General features: G+C 39.1%; 1 protein-coding gene across 1 annotated transcript in view; it reads right to left on the bottom strand.

The window, feature by feature from the left end:
* Positions 1-13,975, bottom strand: part of LOC148849105 (transmembrane and coiled-coil domain-containing protein STS1-like) — a 62,203-nt gene extending 48,228 nt beyond the window's left edge. Inside the window, exons 1-4 of the mRNA XM_088950559.1 lie at positions 13,098-13,975; positions 12,509-12,590; positions 10,237-10,421; positions 9,920-10,127 (exon numbers count right to left, since the gene is read on the bottom strand). Coding sequence (XP_088806685.1) covers positions 9,920-10,127; positions 10,237-10,421; positions 12,509-12,590; positions 13,098-13,339 — 717 coding nt within the window. The 5' untranslated portion in view covers positions 13,340-13,975. The remainder of the gene's footprint in view (positions 1-9,919; positions 10,128-10,236; positions 10,422-12,508; positions 12,591-13,097) is intronic.
* Positions 13,976-14,576: the final 601 nt, after the last annotated feature.

Below are 14,576 nucleotides of genomic sequence, written 5' to 3'. Positions count from 1 at the left end.
ACTTATCAAATGGCCTATATCCAGATGGCCCATTAATGGGCTTTTCTAAAGGCCCAGTCAATACATTAGACCCAGCCTGAGATAAAAGGTTGGTCACATGAGTTTTTAAAAGGCAGCCCCTTTCGGGTTGACCCATCGACTCAACCCTCTCAATAGCCAGCTCAACTTCCTTGGTCAACCCACATTTTACTTTTATCGAATGGATCAACTCATTTGAACTTTTGGCGCCAGAAACTAACACCTGAGCAAAGGACCTTTTGGTTGTCAGTCCTTTACTTTCTAACGCACGTAATTGACCATCTTTTTTGCCCATATCTTTTGGTTGGTCTAACCTGTGTTTGTCCATTTTAGTGAAACTTTCCATCTTCCTCTCATTCTCCAATCCTAGACTGCCAACAGAACCTGTGCTTCCACCAGTTCATCTTCTCCCTGTCTAGCTTCTAACCACAGGGAAGCTTCAATGGAGGAGACTATCCACACCTGTAACGACAGTCCTTCAGCCCGAAGAGTAATCTTCCTAGGAATCTCCTCTGGCTTAACTCCATTCAGTAACAGGGCAGCAGAGCACAAATCTCCCCAAAACTCCCCAACAAGCCGAGTTCCACATTATGCAGCAATAGAGACAGCTACATCATGTTTCCAAAGGTGGAAAGGCAGCCCAATCAGCCTGACTATCACTCCATCTTCAATGGCATAAGATTCTGAATTAGAAGAAGGAGACCATTTATACAGAGTAAAGGATCCCATATCCTCTTGAAAGCTCAAAGCTTCAACTTCCACCAAGTTTTCAAGAGGACCCAATACTGCCTTCTTACTATTAAAGGGAGTTAATATGAAAGTCTTCCTTAATCCCAACTTGCACATCAAGATATCAGCAACCAACCTCCAATCCTTAATCAGATTCTTAGCTTCGACCACTAACATTTTACTCCAGTGATTTATACTGAAGTTTGCATTTAATAAAGAGTTACTATTGCTGTTTGCCATGGCTATAAAACCCTGGGTGATACTCTCATCCTCCAATGCTGATGAGTTTCCAGCAAATAATCCCTTGCCTTCTTTTGCAACTTCCTTTTTCTCCTGCTGTAGGCTCCTTCGACCTATGAAAGCAGTCAAAATCTCAATCACTCCTCGCCACCCTTGACTGTTTTTCCCGGCAGCGAAATAGACCATTTGTTTCCTTCCTTTGTCGAAGAACTCTGTTAGGGAGATGAACAACCCTTTTGCATTCTGTTTACTTTCCGCTATATATCTTCCACCTGACTTTGCGCAATTTTCTTTCCAGCAGATTTGTTTTCCTTTTGTTTCTGCTTCATTCAAGAAATCCTTAATCCATTCTACCGTCTCTAAGCCTTCCACCAGAACTCTAGCCTTCTTAGATTCCCTTATCTTAATGCTGCAACACTCTCTGATTCTTATTTCCTCGAAGATAAAGTCTTTAGCCTCCACTTTCAAGGCCTTTCTCCATCTTGTAGCATCTTCAAAGATCTGAGCTCTCCATCTCCCATCCAAGGATCTGTCCTCATAGATATTTGTTTTCTTTGTCTAATGATTTTTGTTGGAATATTTTCTTTATCCTTGATAAGATGAAGAAAACTTTTAGGATGTAATGCCATCAACGATGCAATGTACTGCATATAGAAATGAAAGTTATTGACTAGGATTGTTATTGAACTGCCTCACTAGCCAGGCCATAACTATCCTGTGCCCTGCCTGATATGGTAAACCTTACATTCTAGAGCAGCACAATGAAGATGCACTTGAAAAGATTAGATGGTCCACAGGTGTGCACAGAGAGTTCCAAGCTTTTAGAAGTTGACAAATTTAGTAAATGTGAGCCAATTTGCATCATTTATTGGAGTTTCCATTGGAAATATTACATCAAAGTTCTGAGTCTTTGACTGACACATTTGACATTGATGAATTATGCTAAAAAAAAAAGAACAAACACGAGGGAGGGTTACCTGTTGGTAAAAGCAATGGTCAACAGAACCAGTGACCATTCTACACCAGTTGTGGTTGAATTTGGGTTAATGGCCATTCTATGATTGAAATCACTGGTTGACAGTCACTAGCCATTCGTTGTGGTTGGCAACAGGTGGTCCGTTCCTTAATGGCTGGTAGTGTCACTGGACATTCTACACTTGTTGTGGTTGGATCACATGGTCTATTCTTTTCTCTGCCCTCTTCCCTTTATTAAGTCCCATTGAGAAACCCTTCTGTGGAGGGAGGATTGCCTGTTTGGATCACATGGTCTATTATTTGATAGTTTGTTTTATATTCATACAAGGGCTGTAATATGAATGTTGAAATGTTCATTCCAGTCATTTATCTGCTTCTTATGTTTTTGTTTTCTCATAACCTTCTCTCTTACATTGGACACTTCTGGTCCTTTGCATGAATAGCTTCTCTGCTTCAAACACCCAGTATTTTTCTGCCTAAGAGAGGAATTTCACATAGGTTGTATTTGTTTTCCATTTAAAAGGGACAAACAAGCAAAGTTTTGCTTGTGGAAGAGCCATAAAACATACCTCATCTTTTATGGATTGGAAAATTCTGTTCCCATTAATGGTAAACCAGATGGCGCTTTGAATAAAATGTTACTGTTGTGTTTTATGTGTTATTGCAGGTGCTATGGTGACATAAAAGATGATAATTTGTGTCTTATGTATTTGTTATTAGAACTGATCAAAGTGTTTTATGTGCTGCAGGTGCTAGTTATTGCAGAATATCTCAAGGTTCTGCTTAAGCGGAGCTGAAGATGATATGGGCTGGTGGTCTTCTTTTTGTGAAAGAAGGCATTACTGCATAACTGATACTTGTTTAAGAATACGAGAATATCTGATACTTGTTGCAATTTCTCCGTAATTCGGAAGTAGACATTACTGCCTAACTGTATAATATACTCACATATACAACAACTGTATAATTCTTAATACAGTTTTAATGTAGGCTTTATTTCTGCAATTTTTTATATTTTCTGAAATTTTTAATAATATATTTCTGCATTTTTTTATATTTTCTGGGCTTTCATGTAATTTTCGAGGTTTCATTTAGTTAGGACCAGATTGGGTCCAATCTGGTCCATTTGCATTTCAAGTGAACTGGATTGGAACCGGTTTCTATGGGGTTTGAACTGGATTTGGTCCAGTCCATTTATAAATGGACCAATGCTGGACTGGATCGGATTAGACCAAATCCAGTCCAATTGACAGCCCTAGCTGGCAGCAGATGCAGGTCTTTAAGGCATTCTAATAATATTTCCTTGAATCATTTTTTAGAGTGGTTCTCAAAGGATTTCTTAATCTCACCCTCATATGACGGTCGAGGAAGTTGCAGAGGACCTGTTCGGGATACGGGTTGTCTTCCAGCTCCAGCCTCCCCCTTCAAAACACCTTCCTCTACATTCTCCAGCGGCGATCTCCCCCCAGAGATGTCCATCTCATCTTGAATCAGTACCACCATCTCTCCCACCATCAATTCCTCCTGGCCCGACCCACCCCCCTGAAATCCTTTCCCTTTCTTCCCTCTCCCTCTTTTCTATTAGACTCAACTTCGGCATCTTCTCCTGCCACAGCCACACCCAACAGGAAAAATCACCTGCAACTATTTCTATCCTCTCCGGAATCAGCCTTCCAGCCTTCACTCTTATTCCCACCCACTCACAGGTCTTCAGCTCTTCCGCAGAGCCATCTATCCCTAGAAAACCCCACACAAATTGCCAATCCCTTCAATCACGCTCCGGCACCACAGAGAGAACGTGATCCCAAAAACTTTTAACCAGATCTCCTTCAGATCGTTCAAGTTGCTCTGCTTTTCCGGTAGCAAACTCACCGCCATTTCCATCCACCAATGCAAAGCCATTCTGTTTTGGCCGATATACCAAGGTCCATTCAAGAGGACCCACTCCGCCTCGTCCTTGGAAGGGAAGATGAAAAGGCAGCAGTCTTGAATTAGTTTCTTGACTCTCACCCTTCCCACCACCCTCCAGCTTCCTGTCACCCACGCTTCTAACTCTTCTACTGGGATTTTCCAGTCCAGGCATCTTTGCAGAAGAGCTTTCTCACTCGTACTCCATCTACCACCATTTCTAGAAAAGACCTATCTCCCAAACACTTTAAGGAGGTTTAACCAAAACTCGGCCAGATACCAAATTCCAACCGTAGTCACCTTTTTGAAGGAAAGGTTTCTTCTAACTCCTACGCCTGCACGAACTGGGTTATACCAGGCTTCCCCCCCCCCCCCGCCCCCATCTTCTTCCTCTTCCCTTTTTCCACATTCTTGCTTCCACAACTACACTCTGACCAACTTCCAGAACATCCTTAACCACCTACGAACTACTGACGAGTCAAACACATAAGAAAGTGAAGTAGGAACACCTCCTCTTCCCTTTTCCCACTTACCAAAACATCTTTAATCTTGTTTTGCAATTCTGTTCACCCATGCAGATATGACATCTCTTATTTTTCCTCGTACCTAAGACATAATCAAGTTGTTCGATTTGATTGAATAAATTCATTTTTTGTTCCTACCCTTCCAAAGATCTCTATTCCACTCCTTCAATTTAAATCTTAAACTTCGTAGCTTCTTATGGAATCTCATGCCCTTCCATTTTACACCCCTTAATTCCTCATTCCACCACTCCTTCACTTTTGCCTAAAATTTTGGGTGTGTTAACCACATGTTTTCAAATCTAAAAGGTCTAGGACCACTAATGAAGGATTCTACCCCTAGCTTAAGTGGACAATGGTCGGAGGTGATCCTAGGCAAGGCTCTAGAAACCAAGCTGCCCCAGTTATTCTCCCAAGCTATGTTGAAAAGGAATCTATCCAGCTTTGAGCACAAAGGGTTTTCTGGAGGCTAGACCAAGTGAATTTATTCTACAATAATGGAATTTCCTTCAACTCGCATTGATCTACGAAGTCATTAAACTTCCTCACACTTGTTATTATTGGCTGTTGGGAATTACTAGTTTCATCTGAAAATCTTATGACATTAAAATCCCCTCCCAAACACCAAGGACCATCCCATAGACCTTTAATTGCAAACAACTCCTCCCACATTTCATTTCTCTCTCAGTAGGAGTTTGGCCCATACACATTAGTTAAAATCCAAATAACTCCATCTCCACATGCCTAAATTTGATAGAAACAGAGAATCTCCCTATCTTCCTCTAAAGGTTCCACTACCTCATCTTTCCAGACTGTCACTATTCCCCCTAAGGCTCCCCAAGACAGAGTTGAAGACCATCTTATACCCCTGGATCTCCAAAACTTCTGATCCATCTTCCATTTAGCTCAGAAAATTTTTGTCTCCCGCAACATCACGATGTCAGGCTTTTCCCTCCTAAGTCCTTTATTAGTCTTCTCTTCCTCACACTCCCTAAACCTCGCACATTCCAGCTTACTATTCTCATCAATACCTTCCTTCTCAAGACCCTTCTAGCACCCCTCTCCTGCTCCTTTCCTCACCTAGAGCTCTTTCTCCTATCTCCCCTTCCACTAAACTCTATGTCCCCCTCAATGCCAAATATCATCTTTTCCACCTCAGTTCTTTTTTTTCTTTTTACTTTCCTTCTTTCGCTCATTTTCTCTATGATATTTTTCCAAAGCCTCCCTCTCCTTTTCAAATTCTGCCTTCTTAGCTACCCCTTTACCTACCTTTTCTCCTTCATCCTCCACCTCCTTTCTGGCCAAAATCTCCTTTCATTACATTCTTCCAGAAATTCTTCCCTCTGCTTAAGCTCCTCAAAGTCCATCCAAATCAGACTCCAAATCCTTTCAATCTTCTCCTCCAGTCTACAGACAGAATCAGCCTTTTCTTTTCCTTCATCAACAACAACTGTAATTCCACCCTTAGATCTGTCACTGCCCTGCCCCCTTCCAGATGAGGCGTTAGGATATCTGCAGGAGGATCAACACATAATCAGTACCAGAAAACAAATGGACAGTCGTACCTGGCTTTGAGAAGACGAAGGAACATTAGAAGAGGCTAGGAGATGAGACTCAAGTCTGAGGCCACAATTTTCCCCTTATCCTGGCTATCCTGCAGAGTGTTTTGAGTTTGATTGACATGCCTCTCTAATCTTATCGTAAGAGAACCTTGTCCCTGTATTTCCTTTTCCAACCTACCTTTGCAAGGCACATGCGAGTTATGCCTCTCTACACTAATGCCCATAAAGTGCTTCTATTTTGAATTAGCTCCCATGACAATGGTTGGTGTTGCAAGCACAGCCCCTGAAGCCAGTGTTTCAATCCTGTGGTCTTCCTTGACTTCACCGATGCCGAACATTTCCTCTACAATGAACAAAAGTTCTGTGCTAAGGCTTTCTTCTTCCCACATGTTCACCTCTACTTGTAGATCGACACTATCCAAGCTTACAGTTTCATCCGATTATGAATCTTCACTGTCCTCTTCATCAGACCAATCTCCAGCTTTCGCAAAATCCAGGTCCCTTCTTTTTACGCATCTGGAATTTTGCCTTTCAGGTGAGATCGATTTTATAATCTTGGTCAGCATCCATTGCAGTGAGCTGGTGGGGAGAGAATCCGCTCCAGACTTGCAGCAACCAGCAGAGGAGCTTGAGGAAGACAATGATATACTGTCCTTCCGGTCTATAGTTGCTTTCAAAAATTCAACCATGTGAATTTCTAAAGTCTCACGTCACTTACTCGATTCTAAAACTCTAATATGAGCCTCTTTATCAACTTTGGCCCTTGGCCCAACCGATAGGTCTTGACTAATGGGAATTTTATCTTTTGGGGGGCCATTTTTAGTCACCTGCAACCCCACGTTACAAGGGGCATGCTGATTCAGGCCTACACCTGGTTCAGTTTCTTTGGAACTAAGATTGGGCCCTCCCTCGGCCAACACCTCCCCAGTGTTTAAAACTGACTTTTTGGTGGCTGATAACACCTGCACATAGGTCCAGCTACCTGTCAGATTGTTTCCTTCTCCTACACGCTTGAGATTACCCTCATGTTCCCTGCCTTTTGGTCTCCCCAGAGCCTGTATTTCCATTTTGGTGCAAAGTCTATTCTTATTTGAATCCACCAATCGTTTAGTGTCAAACAGTGCTTCTTCTTCAAACTTCTCATCTCCCCTCCCTGTGAGCCTCATTCCAGAGACAAGCTTCAATGGGTGAAGCCAACCATACTGATACAAACTGCCATTCCACTCTCAGTTCTATCTTTTGTGGTATCTCCTTTGGTCTTACTCCACTTAAAAGAATAGCTGTCGAGTGAAGATCTCCCCAATAAGCTCCATCATGAGTCCCTCCACACAGCTGTGCAATAGATTCAGCAATTTCTTGCTTCCACAAGTGAAAAGGGCAAATCTAACATTCTCACCAGTACCCCTATCTTCAACAAATAAATCTGCTTGAATGTTTAAAGCCGTAAATTCTACTCTGTCTTCAAGAAGATCCAGCACTGCCTTACATTTCTCAAAAGGAGTTAAAATGAAGGTTTTCTTCAACTTCAATCTTTTTGTTTTTTTTTTTTTTTTGATAAATGAGATCCTTCAACTTCAATCTTACTACTAACAGGTCTACAACTTCCTTCCAATCTTTGACCCAGGACTTTGGTACAACTATAAATTTATTTTCCCAATCATCGTTCTTTAGATTCACTCCTATTCTGTATCTCCCTGCACTGTTAGCCACAATTAGAAACTCTTGCTTGTCAAACCCATCTTGGGCTGTAGAGAGACTATTCGTTTCCTTTTCTGTTGTATTTCCTTCTTGTTTAGCAACCTTCCATTGCAGCAGCTCTCTCAAAATACTCGGTCAGTGGTATAAAAGATCCTTTAGAGTTTTTCTTGCTTTCTACTACAAATTTCCTTCCATCCTCGGAAAGATGTTCCTTACAGTTTGTTTGCTTACCTTTCTAACTTGCTTCCTCCATGAAGTCCTTGAGCCATTCAATCACCCCCATACCTTGTAGCAGCACCATCCCTTTCTTTGCTTCCCTAATATTTAATCTCAGCATAAGAAGAGTTTATCAAGCTGAACTTTGATGGAAGTAGCCGAGGAAATCCAAGACCTTCAAGCATAGGAGGAGTGCTAAGAAACAAAGATAGTAACGTGAAATCTTTGTACTCAGGTCCTGCGGGTGTGGGAGACTCTTTAAGGGCCGAATTACTGGCTTCTGTACAAGGAATCCAGCTTGCAAATCAGCTAGGCATAGAACATCTGATTATCGAAGGGGATTCCCAGGTGATAGTGGGTTGGCTGAAGGATCTAGACACTGTGATTTGGGGTTTTAGAGATCTTCTCAAAAAGGTTAAATGGTTAACAAGGAATATGACAATCAGAGTTCAGTGGGTAGGCAGATCAGCAAACTCATTGGCTGATTCACTTGCAAAACAAGGGATTTTCTGGGATACTTTATTTTGGGCTTCAGTGTAATTTCTTTTGTACTAATAATTTTGTAATTAGCTTTAAAGAAAAGGTCGCATTTCATGCCTTTCCATGGGTTGCATATAGTTCTTATTTACTGGTTTAATAAAATTTCACTCATTTATCAAAAAAAAATATTTAAGCTCAGCATACCTTTCAGCCTCATCTCTTCAAACAAGAAGTCCTTTGCTTCTACCTTCAAAGTTTTTTTTTCCATCAGCCTACCTCCACAAACTTCCTCATGTTGATGATAGCTACCACTCATCTTACTCTCGATTACACCCCTTCCCAGTTTTTCATTCATGATATAATTATAGAAAACAGTTTATGTACTTCCAGCCAAGCAAAACCATATTTGGAGCCTTCATAGTACGGCTAATCTAAAAAAATGACAAAAGACCAATCAAGTATTAAAATCAATCCTACATTTGACAAGTCTTGCACATAGATAGACAGCTGCAAATTGATCCAGAACTGATCAACAACTTCAAGTTTGGAGACTTGTTGCTGCAATTTCAGCTTCATTGTTATTATTCAATCTCCTTCTCCACTTTTCTCTTCAACTTTAGGGGAATCAAGGGTTTCTAGACCATCCTGCACTGTTTCTTTTACTTTAATAATTAAATATATGTCAACTTTTCCATAATACATATACACAAATTTGTGATAAGCAAGGAAAATCTCTCAAACAAAAGCTATTTGGATATGGTGTCAGAAACTTGTATTCACAATCAAAATAGCAGAAGAGCTTATAATTATTTTATTGAGAAGAATGCAATAAATAAGTTTGATGGCTTTTTTTTTTCTCTTTATCTTAATTCAAACCGCACATCCATAGCCTGTAAAGCAAGGAGACAACAACTGACATAATACCTCACTTTTAGGACATTGGAACACATGTTTCATTGTTTTGATGATCTTGCTTAATCCCACTGTTGGTTGTTGTCAGGATCTATGGATGTTGTATTAATATATGGCAAAAACAATTTTACATGTCAGGATCTTAAACATATGCAATATCCACAATAAAAAATCTCAAATACAAAGAGTATGGTAGGTAAAGAGAAGAAACAATAGAAAAGTGCCCTCTGCACCCTACATCTAGCTAAGCTTTATGAATTCTGACACAAAACATATAAAGCTATGATGGGTATCATACAACGGGAAATAAATAGAAACTACCATTTTATGCTGTCTATACATAACAGGTACTATAATCAGTATGGTACCAATGAGGAAAGTGAGGACAGTTTTGATGCTTTAAAGCATCCTTTTCCTTCAAAATAAAATATACTAAGCCCACAAAAATTTAATGCAACCAAAGCCTACAATCAAGAAGAATAGCATACTAATTGTCCCAACAATGATGGAAAAACAAAAAAAACTATTGGAGCCTAAAATCAAAAAGGATATCATTACATATTAGATGTTCCATCGATGTAGAGGCAAACAAGTAGCAAAATGTACCACAGCCATATATAAAAGGTGTATACAAATAGTGGCACTTGTTGGTGGACAAACCATTTTAATCCACTTGATTCCAAGCCATGTTGCCAGCAACCGAAGAGCCACACGATGTCGAGCATCATAACCTTTTCTTTGTCGAGTATCTTTCTTGTCATCTTCAGGTATATCTGCTACACAAGCAGAGAGGAGCTCATACAGAACAACTACTTTCCTCTGATAACTGAGCAGTGTTTCTTCTTCCACAAGATTCTCATCTGATCCCCTGCCAGACCAATCAGATGCATCTTCTTTACTGGACAATATATTAAAACTTATATATTGAGAGGTTTCAATGGACACATCAGACACTTTAGATGTTAAATTCTTCTCACCTAGAGGAGCTATTCTCATGGCATGCATGTCCATCCTCATGGTGTTTTTCTATAGTAGCTTCAGAAGAAACAGGACTGATTCCCATGCTCATTTCCGTAGCATCAACAGCTTTTGCCAAAGCAAGTTCCTGGTCCAACCTTTCTGAAGAAGTTTCATCATTATCTTCTGAAAGTAACCTAAAAAACTGTAATAGATGAATACTAATTATTAATTAACCATAATGATGACTGCTGATGATGAAAAACAAATATGCAAGATTAGAAGCTTCCACAACGGTAGTGAACACCTTCAGGTAAAAATCCCATAGTCTCTACAATAAAGAGAGTAATAATGCCTCATAACTCCAAGAATTCTCAAAAAAAAAGGGACATATATGAGTTACCCATCTGTCACAGTTATAATTTATAATCCTGAGAGGCCTAAATTCATGGTAAAATAGAATTTATAATAATACTACATGATAATCTAAAATAAAGAACCACAACTCTTCTATAATGCCACTTCACCATTTTATCTATCTCCAGATAATAAAGTCTTTTTTTCCGGATTAAATATGGCCATAGAATTCATATATCTTTGTATAAAAGTAAGAATATCAGATTCAGCCAGACATGAAGCCATATCTTATAAGATACCCATAATTCTCGTCGCATAATCTGTACTAAGACACCTGAAAATGATAACGGCTGAGAAATAACTACCAAGCAGGTGGAAACAGTTTCTCAATAACTAGCTCCTGGACATGATTAAGGTCAATAAAATTGTACCTGATTTTTTCAAAAGAAGGTGAAACTTTCAAAGGGGGAGGATGGTGTAGGATAAAATATGGAACTTGGTTAATTATATTTCTTAATAGATTGCTATACTTTGTTTAGACTGGTGACTACGATGTGCTAGTAATCATCACCAATTCACCGTCATATGGGGTTCAGCTACATGAATCCTGTTTCGCAATTCCATTCTGTTTAATGTCATATCCATTGTTAAAATATTAGCATTTAAATCATTTCTTACTACTTCTACCCACGTCCTTTTTGGTCTAACCCTAACCCTTTCAACTTGCAACAAATCACTTCTTCTTATGTGTGTTGTTGATGGTCTTTTATGCATGTGACTGAACCATCTTAGTCTACTTCCTCTCATTTTATCACATACTGGAGATACTTGCAGGTTCCTTCAAATGACTTCATTTCAGATCCCATCCTTTCTAGTTTATCCACTCATCCATCTCAGCATATGTATTTCTTCCACACTCATTTTTTGGACATGTTGTTTCTCAACTGTCCAACACTATGCTCCATACAACATATGTGGTTTTACAACTCTTTTACAGAATTTTCCTTCTAATCTATGTGGTATCCATCTATTACATAAAACTCTAGGTGCACCCCCTCCAATTTGCCCATCCCACTCCGATTCTATGGATGACACCCCCCTCAATCTCTCTCCTTGTTATGAATTATCAAACCAAGGTACCAGAAAAGGTCACATTGAGTTATCTCTTGGACCAAAATGTACTAGCCAGATGACTAAATATCAGGAAATCTGGAGACTCCCCTACAGGCCTACCAATAACATCTAAGGAATAGTTTAAAGTCCAATACTTATAATTAACAGGTGTCATGAAAGTTCTTTTTGTATTCTAAAGTTATACCAATAAATAAATACATAAAAATAAAACCAGAAATGCAGCAAAAGCACCCAATGATTAAAAAATGAGAACTTAACACTTACCATTCAGTTGATACATTTCAATTATAGATTAGCAGAGAAAAAGAAATTGCCAATATGGCAATGTTTTCTTGTGAGCAACCAAAGATTAACGTTAAAATCCAAAACCAGGCATTCAAATGACAATTTTGAATTCTACATTAAATGGAAAAGAAAACTGCCAGTATGTTTGTTGTTTTCTTGCTCCAGTATTTGACACTTTCAACTTCTAAAATCAATCCAATATATATATATATTTCCCTGGAGCATGTGGATCGAACATCATGCCAGGGGAAAGTATCCCTTTATTTATTCAAAATATATTTCCCACTTACCATTGGTCCTTGGAAAAAATGCTTATTAAAAATATTGTATACCTTCACTATTTTCTAATGAAGAAAGATTGAAGGTTCTTGATTATGGATTGCAAAGTAATAAAAGTATCATCAACCTCTTCTTTAAGATCATTGAGCAGAAACCCAATCAAAAAAAAAATCATATATATCCTATGCAATAAGATAAGATATTTCAAAGGCATGAATTGTAGGGAAGAAGGCATACAGCTCCAACACGATGCTTGGCTGGAGAAGACCGAGCAGTTTCCTCCAGCCCAGTCCAGGCTTTAGGATCTATCTGTAGGAACCTGTTTATAGCACAAAAACAATAAAAGAAAATGAGACAAAATGCTCCATAACCTGTTTATGCTGCAAAATGGATAAAGGGAACCGATCAAAATTGATTCCAGTAATTCTTGAAAATAGGATCCTACGTGAACGTCCAATGTAAAGTTTAGTAGTATAACGTAGTTCCGAATACAATAATCATCCATAAGACCATAACTACCCAAAATAGAATAACCCTATTTCACTAATTTAAAATTTCACATTAAGAATATCATCAGTCGAGATAAAACTTAACTTTCAATCAATTCATTCCACAAATTAACTTCTACTTGAAACTTGTAAAAGAATGCAGAACCAATAGTGAATCTCAAAGTGACTGACACCATAGCATAAACAGAACGAGAAATCAGAGCAACAGCATCGTTCAGTCAAAACAGATAAACCGAGGATTTAACACAAGCAACCTGGTATGAGTTGTTTCAAGAATTCAGATTTCAATAAAATCCATCACGTTGAAAGGGCGAGACCTGAATACAGGGCGGAGGAGAGCGAAGTTTTGGTGGATCCAGAGGTGAGAAATGTGAGGATCCTCTGTCACAGAATCGGTACTGCTGCCGCTGCTCGTTCGTTCCTCGGCAGTATCGTCATCACTAGGCAGAAGGGATGATAAAGGGGTCTGATGGATCTGAGCCTGGTGGAGGGCGAGAGAAAGAAGAGCCCCAGCCGCGTATCTCTGCGTGGGCGTCAATATCGTCGACGAACCCATCATTAACTGAATGTTCAAAGTTCATCAACACTCGATGGAGTTCCTTCTCCGCATTGGTTCTAACAACTGAAATCTTCTCAGGGACATCAGAGGTAAATTGCAGTTAGATTAGATTAGAAAAAGATGAAGGAGACCACAAGACTGAAGTTTCGTTTTTGGACTTTTCGTTTCATCCGCCGTCGTATAACATGTGAGCGTTTCGTGCACAAATCTCTCTTCAACTTCTGTTTTCTTCTTTTTCCAGATAAAATTAAAAGAAAGTAAAACCCAATGACAATGTAGCTTTGATTTGATCACCACTCTTCATCCTCTTCATCATTCTTCACCGTTTCAAAGTTCAAACTCATCATTCATCTTAACAAGACCTCTTTAGCCCTTTCGACGACATTCGTCTCGTCCGGCGGCCCCCAGCCCCCAGACACTGCACCAGCGGAACGAAGAGTAGTCTTTTGTTATCGGCACTTGGATTGGAATCTTACGCGGGATCAAGGCTTAGGATGGTTGACCATTTTGACTTCTCTGTTTATCATCAAAATCAGAGCCGCTGCCACACCGGCTAAAACCAGTGTGCATCTAGGGTTAAGGTGAGAATTGGAGTTATCTCATTTATTAAGACATCCCCTTTCACTTTACTGTATTAATTAAAGCATCCACGCGTAATGCCTCTTATTAAGATACCCCCTTTATGTTTTTTGTGTTTTGATAAGTAAAAAAACTGCCACTAACAACAAAAAGAGGATTTTGTTTGTGCTCCGAGTTCAAACATTTAGTTATTTAGGCAAGTTTATGAATACTCCTATTAAACATTCTAGGTAAAAAATTAAAATTAGCCAAATAGAGAAATAAGACAAGATCTAATACAATTAATCAAACAAAAAGCTTCCTAAGAAAGGGAAGGAAAACCCGTTTCTAAAAATTCTATTACAATTACAAAGTTGAGCATCACAAAAATGTGAGGTGTAAGCCTTAAGGCTTTGCAAAACATAAGCCTCAAAGTTTAAGGGTCTATTTGTTTCCTCTTATTCTTATCTTTTAAGATGAATATTTTAATTTTAAGAAAAAAATGGTTATTCATTTCCTCTTATTTCTTACCTTTTAAAGTGTAATCATACAACTTGTTTTCTAGTGGTACTCCCAAAAAGACAAACAAAAACTTTCATATATGGGGTCAAAATGGATATTTGATCATTTTCAAAATTCAAAACAATAATCTATGCATTCAGATTTCAGAGAAAAGAAA

This window comes from Nelumbo lutea, chromosome 6 (genome assembly GCF_056320005.1).
Source record: "Nelumbo lutea isolate HS-2025 chromosome 6, American lotus-T2T, whole genome shotgun sequence".
Taxonomy (NCBI): Eukaryota; Viridiplantae; Streptophyta; class Magnoliopsida; order Proteales; family Nelumbonaceae; genus Nelumbo; species Nelumbo lutea.
Note: the sequence above shows the minus strand (reverse complement) of the source record. Positions and strands in the feature narration are given on the sequence as shown.